Source organism: Sarcophilus harrisii, chromosome 2, assembly GCF_902635505.1.
Source record: "Sarcophilus harrisii chromosome 2, mSarHar1.11, whole genome shotgun sequence".
NCBI classification, from domain to species: Eukaryota; Metazoa; Chordata; class Mammalia; order Dasyuromorphia; family Dasyuridae; genus Sarcophilus; species Sarcophilus harrisii.
This window is the reverse complement of record NC_045427.1, coordinates 550,337,864-550,354,671: the sequence shown is the minus strand read 5'-3', so window position 1 is coordinate 550,354,671 and position 16,808 is coordinate 550,337,864. Positions and strand designations below refer to the sequence as shown.

Genomic DNA, 16,808 nt, shown 5'->3' with positions numbered 1-16,808 from the left:
TAGCCACCATGAAAAGAGTTAAATATTTTTGCACATGGAAGTCCTTTTGCCTTTTTTATGATCTCTTTGGAAAATAGACCTAGTAGTGTTGGATATTGTTGGATAAAAGAATATGCACAGTTTGGTTGCCCTGTGGGCATAGTTCCAAATTGCTCTACAAAGTGGTTGGATCAGTTCACAAGTCAAATGACAGTGAATTAGTATTCCATTTTTTTCACATTCTTTCCAACACTTATCATTTTCCTTTTTTGTCATAGTAGCCAATCTGATAGGTGTGAAATGGTACCTCGGAGTTGTTTTGATTTCTTTAATCAAAAGTAATTTAGAGCACTTCTTCATATGCCTGTAGATAAACTTTAATTTCTTTTTCTGAAAACTGCCTGTTCAAATCTTTTGATCATTTATTAAGTGAGGAAGGGCTTGTATTCTTATAAATCTGACTCAGTTCTCTACATATATGAGAAATAAGGTCTTTGTCAGAGACACTATAAAGATTCTTTCCCAGATTTCTGCTTTCTTTCAAATCTTGATTGCCCTAGTTTTATTTGTACAAAGGTTTTTTTAATTTAATATAATCAAAATTATCTCTTTTACATTTCGTAATGTTCTCTAGCTCTTGTTTGATCATGAATTCTTCCCTTCTCCATAGATCTGACAGGAAAACTATTCTAATTTGCTTAAGGTGTCACCCTTTATGTCTAAATCTTGCACCATTTTGACCTTATTTTGTTATACAGTGTGAGATATTGGTCTATACCTAGTGTGTGTCCTATTGTTTTCCAGTTTTCCTAGAAGTTTTTGTCAAATAATGAATTCTTATCCAAAAAGCTGGGATTTTTGCATTTATTAAACATAAGTTGCTATGGTCATAGACTATTCTGTCTTGTATGTCTAATCTACTCCACTGATCCACCACTCTATTTTCTTTTTCTTAACTAATACAAAATAGTTTTGATGATTACAATCTAAAATAGAGTTTGAGATCTGGTATTGCTAGTCCACCTTTCTTTGTAATTTCCTCCCCATTAATTCCCTTGATATTCTTGATCTTATACTCTTCCAGATGAATTTCATTATTTTTTCTAATTCTATCAAATAATTTTTTGTAGTTTGATTGATATGGTTAAATAAATCAATTGATTTGGTCAGAATTGTCATTTTTATTATATTGGCTCAGCCTATATATAAGCAATTGATATTTTCCCAACTACTTAGATCTGATTTTATTTGCAAGAAAAGTGTCTTGTAATTGTGTTAGATTTGTCTTGGCAGGGAGACAAGTATTTTATATTGTCTAAATTATTTTAATTGTAATTTCTCTTTCTATCTTTTGCTGCTGGATTTTGCTGGTCATATGAAGATGATTTATGTGAGTTTATCTTATATCCTGCAACTTTGCTAAAGTTGTTAATTATTTCAAATAGTTTTTAGTTGATTCTCTAAGATTCTCTAGTGAACCATCACATCATCTGCAAAGAGTGAATGATAGTTTTGTTTCCCCTGCTGCCAATTCTAATTCCTTTGATTTCTTTTTCTTCTCCTATTGTTATGCCTAACATTTCTAGTACTATATAACACTACTAATAATATAAAACTATTAATAATAGTGGTGATAATAGGCATCCTTGCTTCACTCCTGATCTTAGCAGGAAGGCAGTTTATCCCCAATACAGATAATGTTTGTTGATAGTATTAGATAGATGTTGCTTTTCATTTTGGGAAACATTCCCTTTATTCCTCTGCTCTCTAGTGTTTTTAATAGAAATGGGTGCTTTTTTTAGCATCTATTGAGATAATCATATGATTTATATTGGTTTTGTTATTGACATGGTCAATTATGTTGATAGTTTTCCTAATATTGAACCAACCCTGCCTTCCTGATTAAATCCCACCTGGTTATAGTGTATAATCCTTGTGATATATTGTCATAATCATCTTGCTGGTATTTTATTTAAAATTTTTGCATCAATATTCATTATGAAAATTGGTCTATAATTTTCTTTCTCTGTTTTAGCTATTCTTGGTTTCGGTATCAGTACCATATAAGTGTCATAAAAGAAATTTGGTAAGTCTCCTTCACTTATTTTTCCAAGCAGTTTATATAGTATTGGAATTAATTGTCCTTTAAATGTTTGAAAGAATTCATTCGTGAACAATCTGGGAATTTTTTTCCCTAGGAAGTTCATTAATGGTTTGTTCAATTTCTTTTTCTAAGATATGGTTATTTAGGGATTCTATTTTCTGATCTGTTAATCTAGGCAATTTTCATTTTTGCAAATGTTGACTGATATCATTCGGATTTCTTGGCATATAATTGGGCAGATATATCTTTTTTACAAGACAAGAAGGAAAAGATAGGGGAAGAATATTATACTTGTGAAATGAGAAATGAACTAGGTGGTAAGAGAGTCAGAATTTTTGAGCTTCTGTAAGTTTTGAGGTCTAACCTCCCATCCAAGGTAAAAATCATTTCTATAACATTCTTTTATTTCTATGATCCATCATACAGATTCTCCTTGAAGAACTCAACAATCGGTACTTCATTATAGAATAGTTCATTATGCTGTTGGGTTAAGCTGTTGAGGCAGACAGGTATCAGAATGGATTTGATAGATGGATCTGGAGTTAAAGAAAATCTAATTTTAAATCCTGCCTTAGCACATAGTGTTTGTGCCACCTTGAAAGGGTCATCCAACTTCTGTTTCCTCACTTATAAAATGAGAATAGTACTACTCACTTTATATGATTGTAATGAAGACCTAATGAGGTAACATACAAATTGCTTTGCATACCTTAAAGCACTTTAAAATTAAAATACTGGTTATCATTGCTGGACATCTCAAACAATCATGCAAAGACAGAACCAAAGAGCTAGAAAGGTTCTTAGAGATTCTCCAAATTCAGTCTCTTCATTTTAAAAATAAGTAACTTGAGACCCCCAAAACTTGTTCAAAGCCTTCTCATTACGTCATTATGGTATGGATGGATTGGCTTGGATTCTAATCCCAGCTCCATCTCTACCCTTCTGACTGATTTTGGCAAGTCACAACTTCTGTGAACCTCACTGTCTCTAGCCACAAAATGTGGAAGATTATCTCTAAGGCTTCTTTCTCCCACCTTAAGGATCTTATTTCCTCATGTTAAATATTATTTGTGAAAACAAAACAGATGTAGTGAATAGAGCATCAGCCCTGAAGTCAGTCAGAACTGAATGCAAATCTGATCTCAGACACTTAGTACTTACTATGTGCTCTGAGCAAATCACTTAATCCCAATTGCCTTGCAAATAAAATTTTTTAAATAAAAAAATAAAAAAAGAAAACAGGTAACAGATTCAATATGGTCCTTTTGTTGATGTTGTTATGTGATTCCATTTGGGGCTTTGTTGGCATAAATACCGGAGTGTTTGTCATTTTTGTCATTTCCTTCTACAGCTCAATTTACAGCTGAGGAAACTGAGACAATCAAGGTTAAGTAACTTATCATTGTCATACAGTTTGTAAATATCTGAGGCTGTATTTGAATTTAGGCCTTCCTGACTCCAGGCTTAGCACTCTATCCACTGTACCACTTAGCTGCCCCTACCACTTCTTAGAATCAGATGTATGGCAACCTAAGTCATTTTTATGAATGATATTGTTGTTTAAACTCTCTAAAAAACTAAAGGGTCCACATTATCACTTATACTGTTTGGACATCAAGACTTTTTTCTGGATATGATTTAACTAATATATTAATTTAATAATAAAATGTACTGATGCCTGATGGATTTACAATGCAGTAATCTATACACACACATACACACACACACACACACACACACACCCCTTGTAGCAAAGAAAAACAATTATGTTAAATCAAGTGATAACAGTGTGTGCAACATTTCAAAGATGTAGAAAGTCTACAATATAGTTTTGATATTTTTTTCCTGTATTATAAATGTTTAAAATAATCTTTGGCTATTAGAAATATGATAGTAAATAATCAGTCTGTAAAACATTGGAATTTGTTCTCACTGACCTAAGTCAGTGACTTTGTTTCTTCAAAACAAGAAACCACAGATCATATTTGCCCAACTGACTGCAATATTCCCCACAGTCTGGCTTCCAAGTGAGGTATCCTACCCCCATCTTCTCTTTGAGGGAAATTTCTGGAATTATAATTTTAACTAACAGTTTTCTAGGGTAGATCTCTAAGAGTACAGGTTGCAGAGCAGGCATCTGCATTGATTAGTAGGATTCCTTCAGTGAGAAAGAAGTAAGCCAAGTCAATAAACATTTGTTAAATTCTTACATACCAAGCTTTAGAAATACAAAGAAAGGAAAGAAAACCCAATAGTTCCTGCCTGCAAAGAACATACTTTTTTTTTTAAATAATAGCTTTTTGTTTTCAAAATATATGCAAAGATAACTTTCAACATTCACCTTTGTAAAACCTTGTGTTCCAAATTTTACCCTCTCTCCTTTTCCCCCCCCTCCCCAGACAGCAAGTAATACAATACATATTAAATTCATGCAATTCTTCTACACACATTTATCATGCTGCACAAGAAAAATCAGATCAAAAAAGAAAAAAAAAGAAAAACAAGAAACAACAACAAAAAAGGTAAAAATACTATGTTGTGATCCATATTCAGTCTCCATAGTCCTCTTTCTGGATGCAGATGGCTCTCTCTATCACAAGATGGAGATAGCCTGAATCACCTCATTGATGAAGAGCCACATCCATCAGAATTATCATCATATAATCTTGTTTTTAATATACCTAATATTCTCTTGGTTCTACTCACTTAGCATCAGTTCATGTAAGTCTCTTCTGGCCTTTCTGAAATCATCCTGCTGTTAGTTTCTTATAGAACAATAATATTCCATAACATTCACATACCATAATTCATTCAGCCATTCTCCAATTGCTGGGCATCCATTCAGTTTCCAGCTGCTTGCCACTACAAAAAAAGCTGCTACAAATATTTTGGCACATGAGGGTCCTTTCCCCTTTTTCTGATCTCTTTGGGATATAGACCCAGTAGAGACACTTCTGGGTCAAAGAGTATGCACAATTTGATAACCCTTTGGGCACAGAAAAACATACATTCTAAAGCAAGAAATAATATGTAACTACTTAGTACATATAAACTTTCTACAGGGTGTATGAAACTAGTCTGAAAGGGGAAGGCACTAGCAGCTGTTGGGGGTAGAGGGAAAGAATGGGAAAGGTTTCCTGCAGATTGCAGTCACAGGTATTTTTAAAACAACAAAAATTTTAATTAATTTCAATTTCTATCAGGTGAGTCTTACAACATGTGAGACACACCGAAGCTTCACGTAATAATAATGATGCCTGTTTTAAAATGTTTATAGCAGATCTCTTTGTGGTGGCAAAGAACTGGAAATTGAAAAACTGCCCGTCAAATGGGAAAATGACTAAGCAAAATGATTGTGATGTAATACTGCTGTGCTATAAGAAACGAAGAACTGGTGGATAAATAGAAAAACATCAATAGGCTTGCATGAAATAATAAAAAGTGAAATGGACAAAATGAAGAAAAATATATAAACAGTAACAACGATATTATTCAAACAATAATTGTGAACAGCCAAGTTATTCTGAGTATTATAAATACTCAAACTACAAAGGACCTATGAAGATACTATCCATCTCCAGAGAAAGAACTGATAAAGAAAAGTATGCATAATATGTATATATGTATTTATATACATAAATACTATACCTGTACATATACACAATTATGTATGTATATCAAATGGTTGTTTTCTCTAGCATGGAATAGGAAGGGAAGAGGGAGACAATTTTGAGCTACATTTGAGTTATATTTTAGTAACAAAACAAAATTATAAAAAAAATTGATGTATTTTACACATTCATATGATTGTATAACATGGTTATACAACATTATGAATCTTTAACAGGTATAATTATTAAAAAATATAATGAATGATAAATATCACATTTATATAATACTTTACAGCATTGGTATCAAATTCAAATAGAAATGGGGCTACATAAACACAGTATATAAGGGTCCCTGTGGACTGCATATGGACTTAGAAAACCACATATTAACATTATCTATGTTCTACTTAATTTTTATTTGTTTTATTAAATATCTCCCAATTATAGTTTAAATCTGGTCCAGGCTACATTCAGGAATATTGTGTGCCGTGTGTTCCACACCTCTCTTACAGCTCATAGAGAGGCAGTTAGATGAGATAGTGGACCTGGAATCTGAATCTTTCCTGAAACACTTTTAGGTAAGGCACATCATTAAATCTAGGACACACTGTTTTCCCTCCTCAGCTTCAGTTTCCTTATCTACCTCAGAGGGATATTGTAAGGACCAAATTTAGATAATACACAAAAAGCACTTTGCAAGCTTAAAGTGATATATAAAGCTGTTATTATCATTATTTATAGAACACTTCTCCCATCAGTCTCATTTGATCCTATGAACAAACTAAGAAATAGAAAGGGCAGAGATAATTATTTTATTTTCTCTATTTTACAAATAAAAAAACTGAGGCTCAGAAAATTTAATCAACTTACTGAAAGGCACAGAATAAATAAGTAAGGCAGTGCTATGACCTAATGGAATGAATGCTAGTCTTGAATTAAGAAAGCCTGAGTTTAAATCTGGTCTCAGGCACATACTAGATGCATGGTCTTCGGTAAATCATTTAGCCTCCCTGTGTCTCAGTTCCCTCATCTGTAAAATGAGGGAGTTTGGCTCACTGGCCTCTAAGGTCCCTTCTTGCTCTAAACTTATGGTTCTATTTTCCTAGTTGAGTCAAAATGCTGATATGGGTCTTCTGACTCCAAGTCTGGTGCTTTTCACTATAAAAGGTTTTATGTCAACCTTTTCTATCTCTGCATATCCACTATATGGGAAGCAGGCAGAGATCTGAAAGAAATAAAGAGTGCAATGATTTTTATTTCTCCTTTCCATTCTCCTTTTTTTATTGCCTACAGTTATTTTATCTATTTTTAATTTAGTATTTTGTTTTCCCTCAGTTACTGGTAAAAACAAATTTTTGACATTAATCTTTAAAACTCTTGAATTCCAAATTCCTTCCTCCCCGTGCTCCTTATTGGGAAAGCAAACAATTCAATATAGGTTATGTGCAGTCTTGTAAAACATGTCCATACTAGCCATGTAATGAAAGAAAACATAGGCAAAAAGAAAAAACTTCAAGAAAAATAAATTAATTAAAAAGTATTCTTCAATCTGTATTCAGATACCAGTTCTTTCTCTGGGTATGGATGGCATTTTTTTTTATCATAAATCCTTCAGAACTGTTTTGAATCATTGTATTCATTGTATAAATTCACAGTTGCTCATCTTATGATATTGTTATTTTGTAACAGTACATTTTCACTTTACATCAGCTCATGTAAGTCTTGCCAGCTTTTTTCTGAGAGCAATCTGATTATCATTTGTTGTAGCACAATAATATTCCAGTATAATCATATGCCATAAATTGTTCAGCCATTCCCCAATTGACGGGTATCCCCTCGATTTCCAATTCTTTACCAACAGAAAAAAACAACTGGTATGAATATTTTTGCATATATAGATCTTTTCTTTTTCTTTTTTTAAAATCTCTTTTAAGATGCCCTATGGACATAAATTCATATTGTTCTACAGAATGGCTGAATCAGTTTACAAATTCACCAACAATGTATTAATGTCTCCTTTTTTCCACATCCTTTCCAATATTTGTCATTTTCCTTTTCTGTCCTATTAGTCAATCCAATGGGTATGAGGTACCTCAGAATTGTTTTAATTTGCATTTCTCCATTCAATAGTAGGTTAGAGCATTTTTTCATAGCTTATAGACAGTTTTGATTCCTTCATCTAAAAGCTGTTCATATCTCTTGATTCCATTATCTTTGAATTATACTTTTACAGTAATTCTGAGCTTGTAAGAGCACATGGAAAAGTATACTTCAAGAGCACTTTACAGAGCACTGGGTGACTCTATCCATTGATATCCCTTCTATAATTTAGTGAGGTGGTTATCTCAAGTTGTTGGTTCCAAAAGATTCATTAAGAGATGAGGCTCTCAGAATTTTGCTAGACTGAACTTCAAGCAGACATACTGTCTTCACTAAGCTCCTAATCAAAGATCTGAGTTTGCATTTTGTTGGCCTCAACTTTAGGAATTCAGGATTACCTTCCTATCATAATGAATGAGCCATCATGATGTGACCTACATCAGGGGAAAATATTAAGTTTTTACTTAATAACAGTAACAATTGGAATAAAGAAGAGCTGGGCATCCCCACTCCACGGACATACTGATTATTTCACAATTTGCTTCTAAAATATAGAGAACTCATCTTATTATATTTTCTTGTGGATCTGTCAAAAGTCTTTCAGAAAGTACTTTTGATTTAAGTCTATATCTCTTATCAATATCAACAGCAATATTAATATTTGCTGTACTAGATTCCTGGACAAAGTGAGAAGGGTTCAAATCCCTCCCTCAGAAATTTACCAGTTCCTGGTTCAAGTGCAATGACAGTGGCTGTATGGTTAGGGACAAGACACAACATTTCAGTGCTCTGGGGAATGGTTTAAGACTTTAAGTTATACAGAAGGTGCTGACCTGCACAGGTAGAGAGTGAATACTCACCTAGGCATTCTCTGAACCAATGAAATCATAGGTCTAGTTGATTTCCCTTTTTCCTAATGGCAGGCTAATCCTCCAATTTAATGGGGAAAAGGAAATCCTGAAGGCAAGTTGTTTAAAAAAAATTTTCCTGATTCTACATTAGATGTTTTTTATAATATTTATCTACATGACAAATTAATATTTAAATAACATATTACCTATGTTCCATAGCACTTTTTTCCAATTATATCTTAAAAGTCACTCTTTTCCTCTCATACTTAGCATATGCTGACTGTATAAAAAAAAAAATCACATTTTCTACTGTTATTGCCAGGTAAACTAATTTGTGTCTGAGGATGGGGATGGAAAGGGAAGTCATAAGGACAAGATAGAGAAAGAATTATTACAACTGTTGATCATGCTTAGAAAAGACTAATAATTTAGGAATTCCATTTCAAAATTCTGTATTAACTAGAACATAGAGTTGTGGTTTTTTTTTTTTTTAATCTGTTCTTAAAAGGAGGTTGAAATAGACTTCCTTTCTCACAAGGTTTCCTCTCAATTGATGTTTCAGCACATTTCTATATCCAGATATCAGAGGAATATAATATCAAACCTCATCCTAAGAGCTAATTCCAGAGCTGGTCTAGACCAATGAAGCATTTATGCAACAGAACTTCAGAGCTTGACTCCTACCTTACCTTCTTCAAAGGATTTTCCTGCAACTTATTCACACTTGTTGCTTAGAGGTCATATTAGGTCCAGTTAGGACCACAAGATCATAGATCTTGAGCTGAAAGAACCTGAGGATATCTAGTACCTCTCTCTCCCAATTTTAATATGAGGAAACAGACCCAGGAAAATTAAAGGGGTTCCCAAAAATCATTCAGGTAGTATCCGCGGCAAGATTTTTACTCGGATTCTTTGACTTCAGAACCCAGTGGTCTTATCAGTGTACTCTGCCACTTGTTTAGATAAAAATTAAAAAGATACTAACTACCAAGGTTCATTATTAGAAAAGTCATCTTGGGGAAAGCCTGTGTCTGGTTAACATAGGTTAAATTTTAACTCTATTTGAGTTGTGCCATCTGATTTAAGTTTAACTTTTCATATTACAACATCCCAAGAACCATTAGTACAATCTGGGTGTTGGGAAACCACCGTTAAGAGGAAAGCTCTTATCTCTGAAAAGTCCTAATGGCAAATCACTGAAAATATAAACTGTGTAATATTGTATACAATGTACATATGTGTTTAACACGAGGATCAGAAATTCAACCCAGAATGACCACAAATTAAGGTACAGTGGTAATACAGCTGTTAACCCCTTTCAAGACAACTTTTCCTTTTTCTAATATATTTTATTACCATAATGGAACAGTCCAGACACTTTAACAAGTCTCTATTTACTCTACCTAACTCTGCAAACAACTTATACTATGAGTTTGTATCTAGACTTCTCTCCCATAATTTTTTTATTGAAAAAGAAGGGAGTTTGCTTAGATGACCTCTAAGATTTCTTTTAGTTCACAGGAGCTGTGGCTCCATGGATCAATGCCAAGAATAAGCAGAAACAAAAGAAGAATAATGAACAATGGGAATGAGCTCACTAAAATGAAGTTGAATTTAGATGAATTTTAAAAACCAAGGTTTCTTAAAAACAGATAATAAAGATATCTCCCTGCTCAAGAAGAGATAGAATGTTGTTCACACTGTCAGATATAGTATCATACTTGATATCTTTGCTAAATTGTTACACTTTAAAGGCCTGCCATGCTATGTTCCATGGAGTCAGAAAGAACTGGACATAATTGATTGAACAATAACAATCAAGGGGGGAGTTAAGAGTTGGATGTGAGAGGAAGACTGCATTTTCCCCCTACAGAAATGAATGTGATATAAAGACAAACTGCATATACATATATACACACATATACAAATTGCACACAACTATGTATATGTCTATACATTCATATATATAATCTGTGTACATGTGTATACATACATGTACATATGTATGTATGTATACGTAACGTGATGGGTCCCACACTAATACACCAACTTTTTCTGTCTTTCTCAACATAGATAATATATATTACATTATTTATATAATATATGTTCTTTATTTTTGTTCCTTACATGTACTCTTAAATAATGTGCAAGAAATAAAATATTGTTGATAATATAATATGCTAAATAATTATGTATGTGTATGTGTATATATATATATATATATATATATCATCTTTATATGACAGAGAGAATGTATTGATATATTGGTATGGGATGCACAACTCTATATGTCTGTTTTGTGAGTAAGCTATATCTATGTTTTCTCATCTGTAAAAGTTGGGAAAATAATAATATAAGGTTTTGTTGGATTTTTTTTAGCTTGTGAACTCTCAAATAATAAATATTCTTTATATACAAATAGCTGGCTCATAACACAACTGAGTTGGACTCCATCCCCAGGGAAACAAAAGCTTTTGTTTCTTCTTTATACTTCTGGATACCACCATCTGTGGCTGTGGCAGATGGAAGATAAAAGGGAAAGAGGCACTTGTCAACTGGTTGTCAATTGGGCCATGCCAGGGACAGATAATTAAAAGAGGAGACACGCTCCTGATTTCACCTTGATTTATTTGGGGTCAAGGGTGAATATTAATGGGAGGTAATATGGATATAGTGAGACTAGGACTAGATGTCAATAATTTAACTTAATTAAATAAATATTTATTAAGTGCCTTCTATATGCAAGGAACTGTGTTAAGTAATTGCGATACAAAGATGAACACAAAATAGATCTTGCCTTGAAAGGACATATATCTTATGGGAGTGAGGTTAGAATATAAAATGTACAGAAATAAAAGTAGTAGATAATTTTTGCATGGATAGAGCATTGATAATGGGGAGGGGAGGGAATATATGGTAAAAGCAAAGATGAAAAGAGAATTCATCACCCTGTCCCTACCCAACTAGAGGGAACAGGAAAGTAGATAAGATCTAGCACCTGTGACCTTTCCTCTGAAAAACCACCGGGAAATGGGGAGCATTACAATAACTATACACACTGCTAACAAACTTCTACCATTTCTCACTCTTTCTGCTATTGTTTGTCATATCTGATGTTTCACAACATCATATTGTTTGTCATATCTGATGTTTCACAACCTTTTGGGTTTTTCTTGGCAAAGATAACCATGTTTTTCCATGTCTTTTTCCAGCTCATTTTATGGATGAGAAAATTGAGACAAGGTTAAATGACTTGTCCAGGATTATTCAGCTATTTAGTATCCGAGAACAGTTTTGAACTCAGAAAGAGGTGTCTTCCAGTTCCAGGCCTGACACACTATCCGTTGTGCCCCTACTTATCTTCACTTATTATAGCCCTTTAAATTGCCTCAGAGTAAAAGATCCCTAACCTTCTACCTCTCAATCCCCCATCCTCCTCCTCTTCTTCAACCTATTCATGTCTAAATTTAAGCTATGCCCACATTTTCATAATGAACAAGCTTTTTTTTACCCTGAACCTTTCCACATTGGCTGTACCTTCTCTCACACTCCTATACATATCTTAAGGGGGAAGTAAAAATACTTACTTTTCATTACCACTGCCACTACCATTTCCAGATTCTTCCTTTGTCTCCATCAAACAACAATCTCTCCTTTTCTGTAGTTGGTGCTACCAAAAAATGTTCATCTTTTAAAGAACACAGGCTGCCAGCTTGTTCTTCATTCCTCCGAGTTCAGCATCTCAGAATAGTATTTTTACCTTTTTTGTTTTCATTTGTTTGCTTGGTTTTTTCTTTCTCATGTTTTTTTTTCCCTTTTGATCTGATTTTTCTTGCATAACATACTGGATATGGAAATATGTTTGGAAGAGTTGAACATGTTTAACCTATATCAGACTGCTTGCTATCTAAAAGAGGGTAAAGAGGAAGAGAGAGGGAGAAAAAATTGGAACACAAGGTTTTGTAAAGGTGAATGTTGAAAACTACTTTGCATGCATTTGGAAAAACAAAAAAAAGCTATTGTATAAAAAAAGGAAGAAGCTAGGATCTATTGGACTAGATGACCTCAAAGATCCCAGACTGCTTTAAGTCAATGATCCTGAGTGTTAGAAATCAGGGTAATTATTATTACTGAAATGAGCATAACAATGGTCATCATCATTCATATATTTACTCATTCATCAAGAATTTCTTAAAGGTAGGTGGCACAATAGATGAAGTGTCGGTTATAGAATAAGAGAGACCTGAGTTTCAGAGATTTGCAGCTATGTGATCTTGAGCAAGACACATAATCTCTGCACCCTTCAGTTTTCTCATAAAACTCCTCACTGTTATAAGGAGCAAATGAGATAACATTTGTAAAGTGCATTGCAAATCTTAAGGTGTCAACCATTATCATCAGTCTACTTCAGTCTGACTAAGCAGAAAGTGAATGAAATTCTTCCTCTGAATACAGATAGGGACTATGAGTACAGAATGTTGCATAATACTGTCTGATATGTTTGCTTTACCAGTCTCTTTGGCTTAACTGTTTTTCTTTGGTGTAAAGAAAGATTCAATATGATGTCTTGAGAGGGAAGAGAATATCAGGATATGACTGCAAAAACAAGATAGCAAAATAATATATATATATATATATAGTATTAAACAAAGATGATAGAGTAAGGAGCCAAAGTAAAAATACCTGGCTGACTTGAAGTCACTCTTATTTTTGTGACCTAGCAGTGCTGAGATGAAAGGACTGGGGGGAAAAAGAAGACAAGTCTAGTCTTAGCTTTACAACTAAATAGCTCTGTGAGTTTGGGCAAGACACTTCACCTTTATGAGAAATCACCATATTTCTCATCAAAAGAATGTGTTAGACCTGTGAAGTAGTTTTCCAGTTCTTACATTTTATAGAGTTAAAAACCTATTTCACTTCAGTTTATTCAAGGTATCTATGAGTCTTATTCAAGATTTGAAAGTTTTGCAGCTGCCTGCCCATAAGGAACTTTGACCCTTCATTGTGATATAACAACACATGTGGCCTGGCTTATCACAAAACAAATACTGATGTGATCCAAAGAATTTAACTATCTACAATAGAAGTATGTGCATTTATATAAAGTAATAATAAAATGTATCCTCCCTACTTTGCAAATTGTGACATAAGTGGCCACCTAACTTGTCTGGGTTTACTTTAAAAATATTGTAGAGTTACCAGTACTTTAAGTTAGGATTCTGAAGAGGCTGGGTTTAAATACTGTCTCTGATACTTAAAAGCTCAGTATCCATGGGTAAATAAATCACTTAACTGATATGCCCTGATTTCCTAAACTGTAATATGAGGATGATAATGGTTTGTATAGTACCTATTTTTCTAGAGAAGCTGAAAAAAAAAATCAAATAAGATAATGTGTGTAAATGTAAAAATGTGTGTGGATTGTGATTAGGTAAGTTTACCCTGAATATGATTATTGTTGTTATTGAGGCATTCTAAGACCCCATATGTCCAGAAAGATACCCAGTAATTTGTTGTTTCTGTCTCATTTTACAACTGAGAAAACAGAGACAAACAGAGTAAAATGACTTATGCAGGGGCATCCAGCTAGTGTCTTAAGGCCACATTTGAACTCATATCCCCTTGATTCCAGAACCAGAATCATTCTACTGACCCCATCAAGATGAAGAAGTGAATAGACCGCTGTTGCTGGAGTAAGATTCATCTTACCACGTTCAAATCTGACCCGAGATACTTTAGAAATGACCTTGGGCAAATCACTTTAACCTCTTTGACCAAGTTTCCTCATCTGTAAAATAAGCTGGAGAAGGAAATGGCAAACCACTTCGACATCTTTGCCAAGAAATAGACACAAAGGGTCATAGCCCTCCAAAATATGCCTGAAAACAAGTTTACTCTGCAAATAAAAAGGAGAGGTGGAGGAAAAGAGGCAAAAGCTAGGCTTTCTTTTAAAAGAATCAATTCAAAGGGGAAAAAAAGTGACCCTATTTTTCAAAAAAGTCATCTTTTTAAAAAAGGTCAAATTCACAATTCCTGCTTGCTCCGACTTTAGTTTTACATCTAGTAGTATTTTCGCCGCCGGTACCACGGCCGACGGGCTGTATGCCCCAGTTCATCCCAACATGCCAACAAGTGATTGACGCCGCGCACCATTGGCTTGTCTCCACCTCCAGAAGCAGGAGGAGGGTACGGGAACCAGGTAAGTCGGTGATGTCCAAAAACATCCACCCTCTCCGCCCTCTCACCCCTCAAAGCAGGGGACCCGAAATAGGGGGGCCCTTGGTCTAACTTAAAGAGAAAACTAACGAGACTTGGCTTGTTCGTGAAAATGCCGCCAGCAGGAACTAACGGTGGCCTCTTGCCCGAAGCTGCTGCGGGACGGAGCGCGGGGATTAGCCGCACCGGCGCGTCGCGCTGCGAGGGCCGAAACTAGGAAGAACTCTGCAAGGGAGCAGAACTGGGGGCACGGAAGAGAAGCCTGAGACTTCCCTCCGCCAGCCCAAGCCACCCTTTGAGACCCCGAACCCGTCTCTCCACCCCACAAAGCTGAGAGGTCTGGGCCTCAGTTTCCCCACTTAGAAAGGAGGAGGAGTTTGGAGAGCCGGATCTCCAAGCTCCTCCTCCAGCTCGTAGTCCTATGAGACTCACGCAATCAGGGGTGGAGAAGACGCCGTAGGGCAGGTTCTGAATGGGGAAGTCCGAGTTCTCAGCCACCGGGATAAAGGACATGGTTGGATCGGGTGAGGTGGACTCCGTTCAGGGCTCAACAGCAGCTTCCACCTCGGCCGCAGTTTGTGGAGAGATCTTTGCTCGTGCTCGCAGGGTCTCTTGACGTTCCTCGCAGCCCTAATCCTAAAGCTGACTGCGGGTCGGCTCCTCCCTTCCCGCCCGGCCCCCGGTAAGCAGCCAGTAGCTCCCCATCTGTACGGCCTGGCCCCGCCTGCTCTCGGGCGATTCCAATCCCTTTTCTTGCAGCTCCTCCCTCAACCCACCTCTACCTCCCTCCCCACCAGCCTCCTGCCAGGCACCCCGGGGCTTGCTTAATTCAACAGTAGTCCAGATCCCGGTGTGACTCAGCTAAAAAGGGGAACTGTGACTTTCTTGGCTGTAACGGGGGGTCAAGATTGCGGTATCCCATCACAAAATCGTCGCCAGGCCCGGATCCTTCCCACTTTGCACCCCACTTCCTTTTGTAAGCCCTGCGGCAGCTACTTAGAATGGCTCAGTGGGGGACTTGTTAGGAGCCCAAGTTAAAGGGTACACAGCTAGAAGCTCCCAGATTTTTGTGCAAACAGGGGGTCGGATGAGGCGCAGCACTAGATATGAGTATAATAATCCTGCCTGGACCGTTTACCAGCTGTGTTTCCTGGGCTTTTCTTCATTTGTAAAACGAAAAGGATTAGACTAAGTGATCTCCAAAGCCCTTTCCAGTCTAGAAACATTAGGATCCTAGTAAGGCGCCCCGTGATTTGACGTGCTTTGGTTGGAGATGTTACAAGAAAAGTAATAAACATGCTCCCTGGGTAATAGGATTATAGATTTAGAGCTGAAAAGTTCTTAAAAGAGACCTCCAATCAAAAGTCCTCTGATCCAAACTCAATCCTTTTGACACTTCTACTTCTGAAAAGTTTTATAATTTTATAATTGGGTAACAAGTAACCCAAGAAACTATTAAGAGAACAATCCAAAACATGGCAGCATTGTTAAACTGTGTGGTGTTTGTGTAGTTTATGATACACATTGCTTCTGATTGTGGGCACTTAAAAACTGGTTAAATCTTTGTATTCACCTTCCTCTAATTTCTGCTTAATAAAATCCTTCTCTTCTACAAAATTCAATTCAACCATCATCTTCAGGAAGCAATTTTCAAAACTTCCGGAGCTGCCTTTCTTGAAATTGACTTGCATTTGTTTTGTACTTAGATTTACTCAGTATGTATTAATGTGTATGTATGTATTACGTACTGTGTATGTGTATATATGATTTCTATTTGTCTCCAGTAGAAGGTAACGACCTGCAGAGGCAGGACTGTTCCATTAAAACAAAACCCCTTTTTTTCCCCCAATTGTCAGGTATTTATTTTTCTCCCACCCATTGCCCTCAATTGAACAAAAAAGAAGAAAAGCATTGTAACATATGCATATTTCTCAGATTGGCCATATG

At 35.6% G+C, this 16,808-nt stretch overlaps 1 protein-coding gene across 1 annotated transcript in view; it reads right to left on the bottom strand.

Moving 5' to 3' along the window:
• The window catches only part of FAH (fumarylacetoacetate hydrolase), a 61,101-nt gene extending 45,580 nt beyond the window's left edge, over positions 1–15,521 (bottom strand). The window contains exon 1 of the mRNA XM_003755503.4: positions 15,294–15,521. Within this exon, the coding sequence (XP_003755551.1) occupies positions 15,294–15,374 (81 nt within the window). The 5' untranslated portion in view covers positions 15,375–15,521. The remainder of the gene's footprint in view (positions 1–15,293) is intronic.
• Between the last annotated feature and the right edge of the window lie 1,287 nt (positions 15,522–16,808).